An 18,052-nucleotide genomic window follows, 5' to 3' on the forward strand; every position below is an offset into this window, starting at 1 on the left:
GGAGACGAAAAGAACAAAACCTGCAACCGGAACTTTCGCTCTCTTTCTGCACAACGAACCTTAGCCTTGATCACCTTGATCGCCTTTGTACATGGCGCTGTTCATCCTGATGTCTACAAACTCACGGATTCGGTACGTCCCTACGTTGGTTGGCAACGGGATGTACCCCCTCTTCCTGGATGGACGAGAAAACAAGTAATTGGTGGCCTGCTGACAGTTATTTCTTTACAGTGCTCCGGCTCTGCCGTCCCCGGCGGCCTTTCTAATGGCTACTGTGGAACAGGAAGATGAGCTCATCTGAATCGTCTTAGCTTGATCAAAATGAGTCAAACTTATTGACAGGAAGAACAGCTTATAATTGCTGGGTAACAATATTGCCCTGAATGCGTGCCAACTACAGTTGAATTTCTAGATACGGAGGTTGGAGATGAAGCAAGAAAAGGTGGAAAGATGGTCAAGTGATAAAATCTGAATCAGTCTATATCTGTCTACATTGATAAGAAAGGTCACAAAACTGTAATCATGCCGGGAAAAATTGTAAGAAAAGGTGTATGAAAGTTTCGTGAAATTTTCTTAAAAATGCAGCAAAAATGAAGGAAAGTAACAAATTGGCATATTCACATTACTCTATTTGCAACTATCACACAACCTAACTATTTTTACCGCAAAAAATGAAAGCAAAATGCTATTCAAAAGCCATACATCAAATTAGTAAGCAACAAGTTCGCTGACTGGCAAGTAGAAGTGCAGGTTTCATGGTCGTCTGATTCCAAACAGATGATGAACAAGCAAGCGAGCTTCACACTTTTGCTTTCACCTGCTCACGTTCAAAGACATAAATACTCAGAAAATTCACCTCCAAAATTTCTCGGTACAGCAATGACGAACAAACAGAGCTTACCTGCAGAAGGCTGATGCTGAAGATGGCAAACACAGCTAAATATCAAAATTTGACTCGGCCAAACTCGGCCTATTACCATCCATAATTGACTCGGCCTCCACCTCCACCAAAATCCATAACTGGGTTGCTTTTTACAATTCCATTGTCTTCTATCATCTAATTACTAGCAAACCAATCTAATATCTGCTAATCAACATAATAGCCATGTGCATATCCCCTATCCATATTTTGCTCAACAACCATCATAGAAGCATATCACAACTATGACTCTCCGACTACTGGAACCACATTTTGCTCAATAGCATCAATTAGCCACTCGCCTATAGAAGGAAACTTGTAAACTGAGATGGAAATATCACGATCAGAGGTACCCTGCACCCATTTTTTGTACAACTTGGGCACTACAACGTGTAATATCTACAATAATAACCCGCAGAAAAAAAATGAGATCGGTTTGTAATGAAGCAAACTGAGATTCAAAGATTTCCCCCACGATAACAAGGCCAGTGCACCTGTGATTGGCAATATATCCAAACTGAACTTCCTTGCTCAGAAAAATTTCAGAGATACAATCAAATAGTCACAATCCATTGAACAAATATGAGTAGTTCAAGACCTGACCTCATGATTTCTGGCTATGACCGTCTCTTGTTGTAAGGGGAAGCAGAACCAGAACCTGGCAGTGACCTCTTGACAAAAGGATGGTCTAGCAGCTGGGAAGCAGTAAGCCTTTCATCCGGCTTAACTCTTAAGCATTGCTGAATAAAGTCTCGAGCATCCGTTGAAAGGGAATTAGGAATTGTAGGTGGTTCACCACGACCAATCTTAAATAATGCTTGAGTCTGTCATACCACAGATACTTGTCAAGTTTATCAGTGTAGAGCAATATTATTAGCAACAGAAGAAAGACATACAACAGCTTCAAATGTAGTTCAAAATAAAGTATATAGTCCATTTTCTGAAAAATAAAAAGAATAACAGAACTTAAAGCCTTAATTTCATCAAAATAATATGCCAACAATTCCCAAATCTGTACAGTGGAAATAAATAAAGTTTATGATCTTGGAAGCAAGGTTTATACAAAAGTCAAATGCCCAAGGATTGAGATACAAAAAATTTCAGTGAAACATATTTAAAAATACAAAAGACATTGAAAATTCACCACAATGCCAAAACCAAAAGATAAAGATAAGGTAGTCTGTAACAAAATGCAGCAGAAAAGTATTTATATTAATAAGTACATCTGTCTTCTATTGTCATGTTTAGCTACATAGAGGAGGTCAAACTTTCATTGCCTAGCATTTAAAACGTTGACCACAACAAAGGTAGGGAAATTTTGAATAAATGATTTTTTTATATCAGTGAGAAAGAAAATAGCAAAAGAATGGTAAGAAATTGTAAGAAAAGGAGAGAGAAGTGAGAACAATAACCCAAATCAAAAGAATTTTATTTGTTCACCAAAATGAGATTGAGATGTGAGTACATTGCATATAATTCAGTGCAAACTCCAGAGAAAGTTGCTGAGTTCACCTGTATGGAACTTTTACTGATGATAAATAACATATTGCAAGACGAGGCATACAGAAAGCAAGAAAGAATAGGTACAAGAAGATGAAAACAAGAAACAGAGAAGGGAAGAAACAGAAAGAGAAATAGTACCCAATAAGAACAAATGTAAGTAGCAATCAAGGAGGACATAAGAGAGCATAGCATAATATCCATTTATACTCACCCATTCCAAATTGGAGTAAGGAAGCTGATGAGTTAGCATCTCCAGAACAGCACAACCAAGGCTCCAAATATCAGCCGCGAGTCCATAGCCCTTCCGAGGATTAACAACCTTCAAATCAAACAGCAAATATTCTTTCATAACAATGAGAAATAAATTTCATTAAGAGAAACTCCCTAAGGAGATAAAAAATCAAGAACATGAACAAATTGGTCGTGCTAAAAGAGAAGGGAACTGGAGCAAATAAGTTAATTGAGAGGTAACATGAGCAAAACTGTCCAATTAACAGGTTGAAGTCAGAAGAGGTGCATTTGCCATTCACAGCAAGGAGATTAATTTAATAGCATTATTAAGCGAATTTTTTACCTTCAAGGAAAAAAACTACTCTTTCTTTTATGGAAAAAAAAAATTACTCTTTGATATAATATAACAGTTCCAAGTGGGTGTTGAAGACAGTGGCCAACAAAATATGTTTATCTTTTATTTTCACAAGAAAAGATACAAAATACCACATGCTCATCCATCTAAAGATAACAAAAACAGGAAGAGAGAGAGAGAGAGAGGTAACCTCAGGAGCCATCCAGTATGCACTGCCTTTACTAGATTTGTGTGCACTTAATTTGCTTGTCTGGAATGACAAGGAACGACAAACATTTAAAAACTGATATAAACATACTTAACATGGAATGGAACTGAATTTTACCTGTTTTGCCAACCCAAAATCTGCAAGCTTTACAGACCCAGAAGCATCCACCAATATATTTGCACATTTGATATCTCTGGAAGACCAGAAAGCATGCTATTCTTTAGTTCAATATACAATCAATATATCAGGACATAACTATAGAAAATTAGCGGAAGTCAAATTAGTGTCAGAACCAAAGAAACAGAGAAATATTCCGGTAAAATGCTTCAGATGGGGCATATGTTGATTCTTTGGACATCCTACATAATCACAAGAAATCATATTTAAACATTGAGAGACAAGCCTCCTAAGGTGGCAAATGGCTGATCATTTTGAGAAGAAACATGCCCACTTAAAATAATATAAGAACAGGTTCAAGGGGCCTTCACCAATAGCTGAGCCTCCATCCAAACTAATCCATATATTTGGAGCCATGAAGGTGGACAACATATGAAGAGTAATGAAAATAGCCGAACATTGTTTATGAACTGATCCACAACATAGTACAATAACTTGGGTTTGGCCTCTCTATCCATGCTTAAGCTTTCGATGTGGATACATTTCTTCATCGTATCAAGGCCAAGTTCAGCTAGTCTGTCTATTTTGTGCCTCATCTATGTAATCCATGTGCCTCCATCTGTTCTATTGGGCTTGGACATCATAGGGAGTGTTAATGCGAGTAAGGGTCACACATTTGTTATGACATAGGATCCTGTTGGGTAATAAACTTCCTAAGGTTGTAAGTCATTTTGGAATGGAATCAAGCTTAACAGTGGTTTATACAGAAATTTTCCACTTTATGGCATTCCATTAATATTTAAACAAAAAAGAAAAAAAAAGAAAGGAAAAAGAAAACCCAAGAGGATCTTGTCATGCTCTCTGCTGAACTTGCTGCTAGTAGCTTATGCATTCCAAAGAGAGTAAGTATTGTGTGTCACTCCAAAGTGGATAAGAATTAAATCATACACGATGATAGAATCCAGCTGGAAGACTCTTCAGTCTTTCCTAAGAATGAAAGGATAACAAAGAAACCAGCTTATCCTACCTGCAAAAGCAAACCAATATCCAAAAGCAGGTCATAAGAACACTGCTATCACTTAGAAAACACACTGATGTCACTGAGACTAGACCATCTAACTCTAAACCTTATAACCAAGCCCAACCTCCTTTCCCTCTTCCTCAAAGGAGAAAAGGAGTATGGACCTAAGTTCATATACGCTTAGGCACACCTAACTTTCATTTTTACCATCAAATTTGAATAGGACTTAAATATTTATTTTTTTGTTCTATATTTATTTATTATCCAATGTATTCATGATGGTGTTGTTTTGAAAAAAAATCTTATTTTTATCAATTTTCAATGATAAAATTAAAATCATGGTATTTTTTTAAATAAGATGAATTAAATGGCATTCTTGTAAATAAGGTAGCTTTTCTAAGGAAGAAAACCATTGGGTGCAGCCCCCAGCCTCATTTTGGTCATGCAGGCAAATGGCTAGTTAGTGGCTTAAAAAATGGGCTAGTTGTGGGGTTTCTCAATTACAAACCAATGAAGGAGCAGGAAATAGTCAACAGCTAAGTTACCTGTGTATGACATCTCGATCATGAAGGTATTTCAGACCATTCAGGATCTGCCTAGTGTAGGCAGAGACCTGAGAATCACGCAAACGATACTTCTGATAGAGGAATGCCAAAGAACCCTGTGTGGCTAGCTCAAGAAAGATGTACAGTCTAGCTTCTTCCTGAAACAATTATTATTTAAGACAATTTACAATTGGCATAAAAGAATACAAACTACACAAAAAAGTATGGTTATGAGCATTACCTTGTCTGTACCTAGATATTGAACTATATTCTCATGTTCAAATTGACTTAGAAGAGCAATTTCCTGAAACAACACATGAAAAATTAGGAATCATACAAAAAATATGCCAGTATTAGAGTAAAATCACAACATGTAAATAATGATAGTTATAGCTATTTTTGCATAACAACAATTTCAAAGAATTAAAAAAAATGATAAAGAAAGAAGAAGAATTAAAAAATTAATAATAATAATAATAACAATAACAATAATATAATAATAAACAGAGAGATGAAAGAGTACAGAGACAAAAGGACAAACTTAGATCATCATTACATCAATGCACTAATATTCAACCAACAAAAAATTAAGAAATAAATATGCATCTGTCTATTTCCAACCAAAAGACCTATGATAAACACAGGTGGTGGCAGAGAGAGAGAGAGAGAGAGAGAGATGAAGAAGAAGAAAAAGAAAATTTTGAAAAAACAATATTTGATAAAGAAGGGCAAGCTTGGTATTTCAAACCTGTTCAAGTTGAAAGATGCATTGTTGGGCCTTGCTACCTTGGTCGAGTAGAGAAACTTCTTTAACCGCAAAAAAGAACCCATCGCTGCACAAGAAAATTAGAAAGAGCATAGCTAATTCACTGAGTAGCATCAACTTCTTCTATCCAATCATATATTAGTGTATTTATGTAACTAGTTATCTACAACCAATGAGAAGAATATGTAAATGACAAATGACCATGGTAATTTGGGAATTTGAGATTAGAACAGTTTGCCAAGTGTAAACCCAGATTTTTCTAACATGATTCCACGTCTTTAACAGAATTAGCCAGCCTAATATGTGCTAAGCTAATATTGAATTGAAAAAAAGTGCTAATTTTTTGTCAACTACTCACCTTTTTTTGAATTTAATGATTTATTTATAGATGAGACCAGGCAAAAAGAGATCCAGTATGAGGTATCTTCCATATAAAGCTATCTTGGATCTGATGTCTTAATATAAAAAAAGGTGAGTATATCGACAAGAAGTAAGAACTGGTTCTCACACTGGATAATACCTCAGAGATACGTAAGAACAGCACAGAAATTTTCCATATAAGATTTACATATGAAACCATCTTGGATCTGATGTCCTAATTTAAGACCTTGAGTCCTTCTCTCATCACCTATATGTTTTCTCCTTCAATTTTTCATTCGTTCACCTTTCTTTTATATTTTTTCTTTCCATTCTCAACTTGCAGGACTTCTGTCATTAGCTACAATAACAGGCACCATAGCACAGTACTTCAGAATACCTCTGCAGCGCAATACACCAACATGTCTATTACAAAAACGAAAGAAAATGGGTTTTTTTATCCAACTTATTCTGGCCATTTCTTTCTTGTTCTTACCTTCTCTTCTTCCAACCATTTCTTACTCATTCTTACCTTCAATTCAACTGGTGTTTCTACCTTAATCTTCATCTTTCTGGAGCACTCTTCATTCTTTTCTTTTATCTTTAGGGTTTTTATCCAAACAGGAGACAACTTTAAGGAATCTCAAAAGAGAATATGACTTTTTGATTTTATTTCCTAAAAAAGGATTGCGGTAGCTGAGGTTTAAGTCTCCTGGGCACTTAAACCATTCCAGCCTGCCCTCACAGATTTCAAAATAGTAGTTAGAGCTAACTTGATTTTCTATCTATATATATATATATATATATATCTGTGTGTATGTGTGTGTGTGTGTGCATGCACGTCCAATCAAACTCATGTAGAAGTGTACAAGAAGTCTTCTTCACCTTGATGTACCTAAGAATATGACTGCTAAACAAGTATATATATACAAAAGATTTCAGGGATATTTTACGTTTGCCTTCACTCCAATCACAATAATTGGCGCACCACAGACACTTCTCAATAAAACCACATTGCCAAGAAGACAAGACGAACCTCAAGGACTCTAAATAGTCAATGTGATTAATCTTCATTGAACCCAGGACAAAGACCATAACAAAACAGGCAACGGTCATCACTTTTCAAGACACAGGAAGAATTATTCTTAACAGGTTGCTTATATTCTAAAGGCTGGAAATGAGTTCAATGTGAATAAGAAGTGGATGTGGAAAACGTAATCGAGCAGTGGACAAATAAACTAAATGATCTGAATTGACATGGACTTACTCACTGATCCCTTCGTAGACAGTCCCAAATGATCCACTCCCGAGGCACGTGCCACGTATCCACGACCTGATGGAACGCCTAAATCTCCCATTTGGCGATATAGTAAACATCGTTTCTGTAGTCGTGCTAGAATCATCATCATCATCATCATTAGACGTGGAAAAGGAACAAGACCCTGTCAATTCAGCGGTCTCTCCCAGTCCAAGTTGCCTCCCATCATCTTCCAATCCACCAATTTCTTCGTCCTCCTCACTTTCCATCTCGTCTTCAACCCGCAAGGACATTACTCCGTCGTCCGGAGCTAAAGACCTCACTATATCCCAGGTCGAAGACATCCTATCAAGAGCCGGGAGAGACATTGCTGGCGGAGGAGTAAGAAGGGGCGGGCGGACACCCTTAATCCCGCCGCCCACGCCCAAAGGACAGGCATTTCCTGAAAACCCATTTTGAGCCGCGCTCCGAAAAGAATCCTCCTCCGAAATCCAGACCCTGCTGGCAAATTCCACCAAAACACCGGGATCTTCTCCTCCTTCACTATCAGGCTGCTCATTTCCGCGTTCTTCCGCATCCTTCTTTGCAGCGACCGGACAATCAGATGGCTGGTTCAACCGCGATTTGGGCAACAATTCTGTCGACGACCTCGCTTTCCTCGCTTCCCAAGCTGCCGCCGGAATTGCAAAGTCCTCAGGTCCGGACAGCCCCAGATTCCGGCAAATCCTCTCGAACTCCCCTTCCACGCCATCAATGCGGAAGCTCGTCTGACTGGTGTAGGGCGGCAGGTCAAGTAACCGAGTCCTCGGCCCTAAGACAGTGGAAGAATTATCAGGCGACGGAGAGGGGGAGCCACCGTCATAATCAATATTCTTCACCGCGTTCCGCCTCTCCAGCCTCGGCTTCCGCCGCTTGTGCTTGGAGTCCATTGCCCAGGACCTATCACTCTTCAAAACCCTGGGAAGATGCATGGCCAATTCTCGCGACTAACAAGGAAGGCCTCTCCATGGAAAAGGAATAATACATAAAGCAAAAAGCCAACAAGGCGTAAAGAGAATCTAGGACCCCAGTAACGCTTTCGCTTGGCTGGCTTCGTTTGTTTGTGGGCGACTAATTGGAAATCCAAGGCGAGTCGGCGAATGAGAGAGACTATTTTCTGGGGTGCGTTTGTCCTCGCTTGGCTTTTTGGGGCAGAAGAAGAAGAAGACCTGGGATGATTTTTTTTTTTTTTTTTTTTCTCTCCTGCGTGTTGTCGTGTTATGGTAGTGAAAAGGCGCAGGCTCAGCTAGACAGCCGACGCGTGCTTCGGTACTGTTCACAGTCTTCACAGAATCACTTAGGAGACTGAGACGAGCGAAGATGGTCAAGTTCATTTGACTCTATCAATGTGGTCAAGTTCATTTGACTCTATCAATGAACAGTGCTTCACAGTAGTCGGGCCTCTGGCTCCCGCGTCTTCCTTCAATCTAGACAGGTGGGTTGGAGTTGATTTTCCGACGATTGAAGGGCATATCTTCGTGACGGAAAGATTTTACTTTGTTCGGAATCAAAAGGACCAGAAAAGTTTTACTCACAAAATTTTCGGTTGCTTAGGTCTGTCTGGAACCTATTAAAAAGAAAAAAAATTATAATTATTATTTTCAGAAATAATTAATAAAAAATTATTAACTATTTATAGGAATAACAATGCTCAAATTCTTTCTTTTGTTTTTCTTTTCTTTTATAGGGTTCCAATAAGACCCTAGGGGGAAAGGTTGAAAATAAGGGGGCACACTTGGGCAGGTTGAGAAGAAAGAAGTAGAGAGAGAGAGAGGGAGAGAGAGAGGGAGAGAGAGACAGAGAGATCTAGAAGGAAAAGAGAGAAAAAAAGAGGCGAAAAGAGGGGAAAGATTTGGAAAAAAGTAGGGGAACTCATTAATCAACCAGGACTAGATAACTCAAGGGAAGATTTGTGAAATTAAAAAGATTACATTAAAATAGGAGAGATTCTAAAAATTGAAAGATTACATCAATTTGGGAGAATCGTTGAAGTAATTCATCCTCACGTGTCCCAAGTGGCACCCACTAGATTTTCTAAAAAATTAAATCAAATTACCATGTTTACCTTAAGGTGGTGCCCCATAGACTTTTTAAAAATAAATGCCCCCAAATTATAATTTGTACCCCTCCCATGGCTTCGTACATGTGAGTATTTACATAAATTTTGGTTTTACCACTTCTCCCCTCTTGGAAGATCAACCTTGTCCTCAAGGATGAGGTACTAAGAAAGCATTGTAAGAACTAGTCTTCAATCTCCCATGTATAATTCTTGTTAAGTTCGTTTTGCTTAAGCTCGTGTTATGTTGAGTTGTTGCTTGTTGAGTGGGGAGTTAGAACTAAGTGCAATCAAGCTTCATTTAGAGCTATAATGTTTTGTCTTGGACAATGGTGGGTAGTTATGTCAATTGGGGATAGATAATACATAGGTGGTGCATGAGGGTGAGGGTTTGGTTGTTAGTATGAGTGACAAATTTCTTGTTGGGGCAAGTTAAGGTTTGGTTTTGGAAAGTGATTTGAGTTGGGATTGAGTTGGAAAATAGGAACGTAAAGTGTGGTATGAATTATAGAAGAAATAGGGTGAGGTTCATCATGGGGGAAGGTAACTAGATGAGTAGTTTGGTGGAGAGGATTTGTTCAAAAAGGAGATGAAGGGGATGGGGAATATGAAGGAGTTGGGTAGATTGTATACTAGATAGAACATTGGATATTTGAATGGGTTGGGGTGAGGAGGAAAATAGTAGGGGTTGTTTTCTTGAGATATAGTGTCAATGATTATATTCAAGAGTTTGTCTAGAGGATGGCCAAATTGAGACTAACACTGAGAGTAAGTATTTTGGTGTGTGGAGAAGGTTTGAGCTATTGTAGTATTAAGGTAGGTAGTGGTGAGGTGTATGATGGTGTTTTTAAATTGATTAAGTTGGTGTGGTGAAATTGTAGATAGAGAGGGTAAGATTTCATTATTAGGTGTAAAAGTATGAATGTATAAGTTGAATTTTTGGAAAAGAGAAAAACTTCACTCACATGTTGTAACCTGAGTACAAGAGCTCCTATTTACAATAGAATAAATTAGTAAAGTCCAATTACAATTAAACTACCCTTGTCCCAATTACACCCAATGTTAGGTGCTCCGACCATGGATCGAGTAACCCTACGAGAGAGGAGGTCTTCGTCCAACTCTGATTCAGCACCCGAGGAACGTGGTGCACCTGATCGACCTATGATGCCCTATTTTTGAGTGAAGAAGGAGAAACTGAGAGGGAGCGTGAAGGAGAATCAAGGGGAAAGAGGGATAACTCGACTCCAAGGGAGTCTGAAACCTGGGTTCCTTGGAGGAGGAGAACACTGACCCTGTTATGGATAAATCATTCTTGCCCTTTTCATTTCCTGAACTCCTCTTAAGCCATTCACGATACTGGCCAAAGAGTCATCTTACATCTTTTACAAACCTGCCATTCATGGGCTTACATGCTAAGTTAGGAAATAAATTGACATCACGCATACATAATTACATATATGTGCTCACGCTAACCTTTTGGCTTGCATGCTAATACAAAATTACATCCATATGCTAAAGTTTGAATTAAAATAGACTTCTGAATTCTATACATCTGACCCTGCTGATCTTGCAGTTCCAACTAACCCGCATCGCCTTTGGATGACTCGTCCTGCTATGGTGTCCCTAACATCACTCCCCTGCGGTAGAAAGGGTTTGTCCTCAAACTCAAATGGAGGGTAAGTGTGCAGGAAAACATCTAGATCGTCCCAAGTGGCTTTGGTGGCATATGTGTGGGGCCACTGGACTAGGACCTCTCTGCGCTTGTCATGTTGCCTAGCACTCAATATTTTAGCAGGCATGAGAGAAATCTTACCATCTTCAATTGGTGGCAATGCGGGAATAGATGGAGGGGTGGGGCCCTTGAGCAGCTTGAGTAAGGAGACTTGAAAAACATGATGGAGTTTGGACTCTGCAATGGAATCTTGGCTGTAAGGGTGGAGGCGGAGCCATACTAAGGCATCCGGACTGTACTGCACATCGCGGTGTCCCTAATCATAATAGTGTTTCATGCGGGCTTGAGCGGACCGGAGGTGGTGTGCAGTAGCTTTCAACAATTTGTCGCTAGTGAGAATGGTTACCACTACCCATAGAACTGATTTGCCCGAAGCTTTTCGAAGCGCTTCAATGAAATGCATGGAAAGGTCTGCCCATACCTGAGTGGGAAGATGGAGCGGGTGCAAGGTGCCGACTGGATGCAAATGTTGAGATTGGTTCCGTTGACACACCAAGCAATGAGCCACATATTGTGCAATGGTGAATTTCATCCCTGGCCAATAAAAATCATCCTGAAGGCGCTGAAGTGGTTTTTGCAGTCCCTCGTGTGTTCTGTCATGATAAGATGAGACGGCAACAACAATCAATGGAGAAGTGGAGGGCAAGTATATATATTGTTTATAGAGAATAAGGTGGTCTTGAACCGCCCATAGTGCTGATTTGGTGCCTGCAGCAATCTGGTGGAACAACGTCTGTAATTCTGGTTGGTGCTGGTTAGCCTTCCAGATGGAATCGAGTAAAACTGGAGTGGGGTGACTGATAGCAGCCAGCTTTAGTTGTTCTTCCGTGGGCCGAGAGAGTGCATCAGCGGCTTTGTTCAAAGTACCTGCTTTATGTTCTACTTGAAAATCAAAGCCCATTAATTGGTTCAGCCATCCAGCCTTCAAACTGATCCTATGGTCACAATGACGTAGTGGGGGTAGAGAAACCAGCTCCTGAAAGAGGTCCTTGAAGTACTCAAGCAAACTGTCGAATTTGTTGGATGTTGTTGTAGCCCGTGTAATTGGATTGGCCCTTCACATGTATGGCCCTGGAAGGTGACCTTTTTGTGGTCAACGGTGAAGCTCATTGTCAAGGATGCAAAGTCCCACAAAATGGGCCCCAAAGTTTAGAGCCACTTAATTCCCAAGACCATGTCAAACCCTGTCAAGGGGAGTATAAAAAATTCAGCGGAGAAGTGTTGATTGTCAATCACAAACACGACCTTGCTAACCCCATAGCTAGGCACTTGTTCCCCATTTGCAACAGATACGGAAGCTACTGGTCGTGGTTGAATTGGGAGCTATAAAGACTTGGCTGTGGTGAAACTCAAAAAATTATGAGTGCTGCCGGAGTCCACCAAACTGAGGAGGGGTTGTTGATTGACTAAGGCAGAAACATGCATTGTGGGTCTGGACTGAAGCCCGGTGATGGCGTGCAAGGAAATGGCGGGCTCTTCGACCTCTGGTTGTTCCGGTTCAAAGTGTGCTCCTTCTTCCTCAGTGTCGAGTTCTAACCAGAATAATTTCGGGCACTGGTGCCCAAATGTATACTACTCATCGCAGTTATAACACAACCCTTTCTCCCTGCATGCTTCCATTTTAGATCGGTTTAATTGGCGGATAAAGGTTGGAGTAGCTGGAGCAGATTTAGGGGTTGTAGACGTAGGGGCAACAACACCCTGAGGGGGGTGGGGAGTAGCATTGGTTCTCCATGGCTGCTCTGTGCTAGGAACTGGCAAGCTAGTCTTTGCCCCTGGCCAGACTGACCGTCTATTCTGAAATGTTTGTTTGGCTTCCAATGGGCGGGCCAAATTCATTGCTCGGAACAGATCTGTGGGCCCAAGGAGCTTCACTTCCAGACGAAGGGACTCAGTGAGGCCAATTGTGAATAAGCTGACGTGTTGGTCTACCCGTACCACCTTACTAGCTCGTGCCAATTTGTCTTGGAATTGTTGTTGGTACTGGGCTACACTACCAATTTGGCATAACAGGACTAAATCGCCCAATGGATTGCTATGAGACGGCAGTCCAAACCGTATGGTGCACAATTCCTTAAATTCTTCCCACTCTATGCCTGGATGTTCCAATTCAAGTTGATGTCCCCACATTTGTACTTCATCGAGCATATGGAATGCGGCCAACCCAACCTTGTCTAGCTAAGTCATTCTTTGATTGGAAAAAAAAATTTACAGCAATATAACCACAGTAAAGGGTCGTCTGCCCAATTAAAAACCGGAAAATCTAGTTTGGTGTACCTTGGAATGGTGCCATTACTTTGGCCAGTGTCTGGACGTCCCCCATTCGGACTGAAACGTCCCCTGCTCAGAGATGCTCTGTCCCTTCTCTCAGAGTGGGTGTGCGGCCTGAGAGTTTGTCATAGACTCGATTTGTAATTTCTTCAACTTGCTAAGAGACTTGTTGAGAGACTGTTTGAGAGATTCGACTGTCCATGAGGGCTACTAAGCGTCCCTTTGTTTCTTCTTGTCGAGTGTTAACCATTTCCATGAATCTTGTTAACAACTCTTCCTGGTTTGAAGTCTCCCCCATAATCACCTGCTTTGATACCAGCGTGTTAGGTGCTCTGACCATGGACCGAGTAACCCTATGGGAGAGGAGGTCTTCCTCCAGCTCTGGTTCAACACCGTGGGAACGTGGTGCCCCTAGTCGACCTATGATGCCCTGTTTCTGAGTGAAGAGTGAGAAACTTAGAGGGAGCGTGAAGGAGAATCAAGGGGAAAGAGGGATAACTCGGCTCTAAGGGAGTCTGAAACCTGGGTTCCTTGGAGGAGGAGAACACCGAACCTGCTATGGATAAAATCATTTTTTCCCTTTTCATTTCCTGAACTCCTCTTAAGCCATTCACGATATTGGCCAAAGAGTCATTTTACATCTTTTACAAACCTGCCCTTCATTGGCTTACATGCTAACTTAGGAAATAAATTGACATCACCCACACAAAATTACATCACATACACGCACACAGCATTACATATATGTGCTCACGCTAACCTTTTGGCTTGCACACTAATACAAAATTACATCCATATGCTCACGTCTGAATTAAAATTGACTTCTGATTTCAATACATCTGACCTTGCTGAGCTTTCAGTTCCAACTCACCCGCGTCGCCTTTGGATGACTCGTCCTGCTATGGTGTCCCTAACACCCAAAGTCTAACACTTAAAGATAAATTCGAGCATAATTAAACAAGTGAGCATAAATAGAAGACTAACACATTTTTAACTGAAACTTTTTTGTGAGAACTCCTTCCTTCCATAATAATTTTGGCTCTATAATTCTTTTTATTATGAGTCATGTAAGACTCTTCCTTATATGTTGTTCAACAATCTCTCACTAGATTTTTTTTCATTCGCTTTGTTCCTAAATACCCATTTTGTTCCAATGATTTCTTGATTTTCGAGTCTAGGTATTAGAGTTCAGACTTTGTTTATTTCAAATTGATTCAATTCTTCTTGCATTGAAAGCATTTGGGCTCTATTTGAGAAACAAAAACATTGTTTGCCACAGTTTCATGAGTTGCTCTTCTAGTTGAAATTTTACCGTGAGGGTCACTAATGATTTGTCCTAGAGGATGATCAGCCATGAACTTATAGTTCTTTGGCTCCATAAGTGGCTCTTCTTGGTTATTTGGGTCAATTGGGTTTTCTTCAAGATTTGGGTCTTGAGATTGAGATCATGGGGATGAATCAGAAGGGTTTCCATCTTCATCATCAGAATTTGGAGTTGGAGTTGGATTTGGCGAATTCGATTTGTCAAACTCAACATGAACCGATTCCTCTACACACATAGATGTCATGTTATAAACTCTACAAGCTTTGATATTAGTAGAATAACCCAAGAAAATTTCTATATAAGCTCTAGACTCAAATTTCCCTAATATTTCATTTAGTTCTTTCAACATGAATATTTTGCATCCAAAGGTTTTGAAATATGTAATGTTGGGAAGGTGCTCGTATGCAACTCATATGGAGTTTTATTTGAGAAGTGACCTTATGCTTACTCGATTAAGTATAACATGCGATGTTCACAGCTTCGGCCCAAAACCTATGTGGCACATTGTAAGAATGAAGCATAGCTCTAGCCATTTCAATTAAGGTCTGGTTTCTTCTATCAACAAGACCATTTTGTTAAGGAGTTCGAATGTATGGTTTATATCATGCTTTGTGCAATGAATTTTCAAATTCTCTTCCATGGTCAATTCTAATTTTTATAATGTTATTGCCTTGTTTCTTTTGAACTTTTTCGCATAGTTTGACAAAGGCTGAAAAAGCATCACCCTTATGGGCAAGGAAATCTACCCATGTCAACCTTGAATAGTTGTGTACCACCACTAGGGAGAAGTGTTTCCCATGTAAGATTAAGATTCGAGTATCTCCAACTAAATCCATATGGATTAGTTGAAGAAGCCTCTTATGCCATAATAAAGATTCATCAATTTTAGCACTCAAACAGATGGCACTAGTTGAGGGTTTATTGACTATGTTAGTAACATAGATATTCATATGTCCCTCTAAAACTAGTTCATCATTTTCATTCTTTATTAAGCATTTGTCTTTTTCAAATGAAACTTTATTTCTTTTATCACAAAATTGACTAATGTTAAGTAAGTCATGCATCAACTCTTCAACATAATAAACATTGGATATGAAAGAGGTTGATGTATCAATTTTACCAATTCATTTTATGGTACCTTTGTTATTGACTCTAAAAGTTACATGACCTCCATTTTGGGGATTGAGTTCAACAAACATCTTTTTTGTCACCAGTCATGTGCCTTGAGCTCTGCTATCCAAAATCCAAAAAAAAATCGGTGTCTTGGCTTTGAGACATACCTCTTCGAAAGTTGTAGACTCGTTATCATTTTCTTCAAAAGCCATGAGTCCTACATCACTTTCTTCTTATTCGGAGTGGCTAGACACTTTCTCCATTGCATCCTAAGTTGAGATCAAGAGTTTCTTCTTCTTGTTCTTTGGATCTTTCCTTCAAGATGGGATTCTTTCTTCTAACTAAGGACATTTGTTCTTTTTATGTCCTGGTTTACCACACTCGAGACAAACATCATTTTTCTTTTGAGATTTGTCAATTTGAGCTCTGAATTGGCTTTTTCTTAAGTTTTTCTTCTTCCTATAGACTTTTTGAAGTTGTCTAGTGATAAAACTTATTTCATCTTAGCTATCTTCCCTAGAACTAATTTCATCACAAGTTTTGGCCTTAAGAGGAATATTTTTCTTCTTAGGTTGCTCTTCCTATACTTCTTTATGCTCAATCTCATATGTGAGAAGAACTCAAAGTAGCTCTTTTGAGCTTATGGTTCTAAAGTTAGCATTCTCACGAATGATTGTCTTCCTCGTGTCCCATGACTTTGTAAATGCCTTGAGAAACTTATCATTTTGCCTACACAAGAAAATCTCTTCTCCTAAGATATTCATCTCAGCAATTGACTCAATCGGTTTCATCTTGAATTCGTCCTATTGGGCTATCAAAAGACTAATTCTAGATTCTTTTACTCTAGTGGTTCCTTCATGTGTGAGCTCAAGTTTTTCCCAAATTTCCTTATCAGACTTACATGTGGAGACCTTATTCAACTCATTTGGTCCTAAAGCACATAACAAGAGTTTTATGGCCTTGGAGTTTGTTTTATGTTGCTCCTTGTCTTCCCTAGTTAACTCACTAAATTCCTTTGCAATCCATATGCCATTTTCAAGTTTTTTGGCTCAAATGGTCCATCTTTGGTTACTTGTCAAATGTCCAATCCATGATTTGAAGGAAAAACTTCATTCTTACCTTTGAATATTCATAATTTGTTTCTTTGACTGAAGGTGGACAGTTGGCCAATTGTCTTTCGGGAAGGAGCAACTTTCTGGAGCAATAGCAACATTTTGATTGATTAATCCATGGATCAATAAGTCACTATCTAATAGAAAAGTAGTCGTTATGATCATTCAATCAACTATGGTTGATCGATCATGCTTTATATTTCTGGCATGCACAACTTTGGATGATCAATCATAGTCAGTGATTGACCAATCATTCCAATGCGAGATATAAATGTATATATTTATAAAACATGGGAATTTCTCTCTAAGAGTTTTAACATGTTTCTAAATTATATGTATGATGATTCTAAACATGTCTATATGCGATTTATATCCTAAAGCTTTGATCTTCACATGAACTTAAGGAATAAGAGTTAAAATACTCTCGTACATAAATTGATTGTGTTTAACCATTTGTCCATTAAAGCTTGAACTCGAGTCTTCATGTTGATTTCTTCCTTGTGGGTGCTTCTTCAAGAGATGTTCTTCATTTTGTGCTTGAGGTCTTCATTTTGGCTTTGTTGTTTTAAACCTTGAAATGTCTTCAAGGTTAAATATCTGAAATACTAGATTTTTAAATTATTAGCTCAATTAAGTTTTGTTATCATCAAAAGCAAGGGTGACTGAAAGAATAAATAGACACCTTCTTGAAGTTGCCCTTGCTCTTTTACATCATATAAATGTGCCTCATTTTTACTAGGATGATATGTGAGAAGTCCAATAGCTAGTAGCTGGTTAGTTGAATTTTTTGTTTAGAATTTTGAAATTAGAGTTAGGAATTTATCTTAGGATAAGGCTTTCTAAGACAAATAAGGACGTATGTGATGAGACTTGATTTGAATTTAAAAAATATGTGACAAAATCTCATTAAGGTCTTGTATTATAAAAAGGATAATGAAGGCTTAGTGATTTCTCACCCAATCTAGCAGGGTAATATTAAGGAATAAATATCAATAACTTATTTTGATTATACTCTTTTTGAGTTAATTAAACATGAAATGCTCAACAGGAACTTGGCATTCTGCTCTTTCTTTAAAAATCTGATTATGATAAAACACAAAAGGTGGATGCCAAATGGAAGCCATC

At 38.9% G+C, this 18,052-nt stretch overlaps 1 protein-coding gene across 3 annotated transcripts; it reads right to left on the reverse strand.

Moving 5' to 3' along the window:
* Positions 1-209: 209 nt before the first annotated feature.
* On the reverse strand, positions 210-8,561 carry LOC137936579 (mitogen-activated protein kinase kinase kinase 1-like). 3 transcript variants are annotated; one of them, XM_068781339.1, is made up of 10 exons: positions 7,290-8,561; positions 5,648-5,732; positions 5,141-5,203; positions 4,900-5,057; positions 3,334-3,409; positions 3,199-3,258; positions 2,634-2,741; positions 1,523-1,743; positions 902-1,318; positions 210-817 (listed from the first exon to the last, which is right to left on the reverse strand). In XM_068781339.1, the coding sequence occupies exons 1-8, from the start codon at positions 8,249-8,251 to the stop codon at positions 1,537-1,539; spliced, it is 1,719 nt and encodes a 572-aa protein (XP_068637440.1). In that variant the 5' UTR covers positions 8,252-8,561; the 3' UTR covers positions 210-817; positions 902-1,318; positions 1,523-1,536. The 3 variants fall into 3 exon arrangements, with proteins under 3 accessions (XP_068637440.1, XP_068637439.1, XP_068637442.1); XM_068781338.1 differs by having other exon boundaries at positions 902-1,413; XM_068781341.1 differs by lacking the exon at positions 3,199-3,258 and having other exon boundaries at positions 902-1,413.
* Between the last annotated feature and the right edge of the window lie 9,491 nt (positions 8,562-18,052).

Source organism: Aristolochia californica, unplaced genomic scaffold (genome assembly GCF_029961685.1).
Source record: "Aristolochia californica isolate CCGP_79_NKW_82.1479 unplaced genomic scaffold, dmAriCali1.0.hap1 SCAF_7, whole genome shotgun sequence".
NCBI classification, from domain to species: Eukaryota; Viridiplantae; Streptophyta; class Magnoliopsida; order Piperales; family Aristolochiaceae; genus Aristolochia; species Aristolochia californica.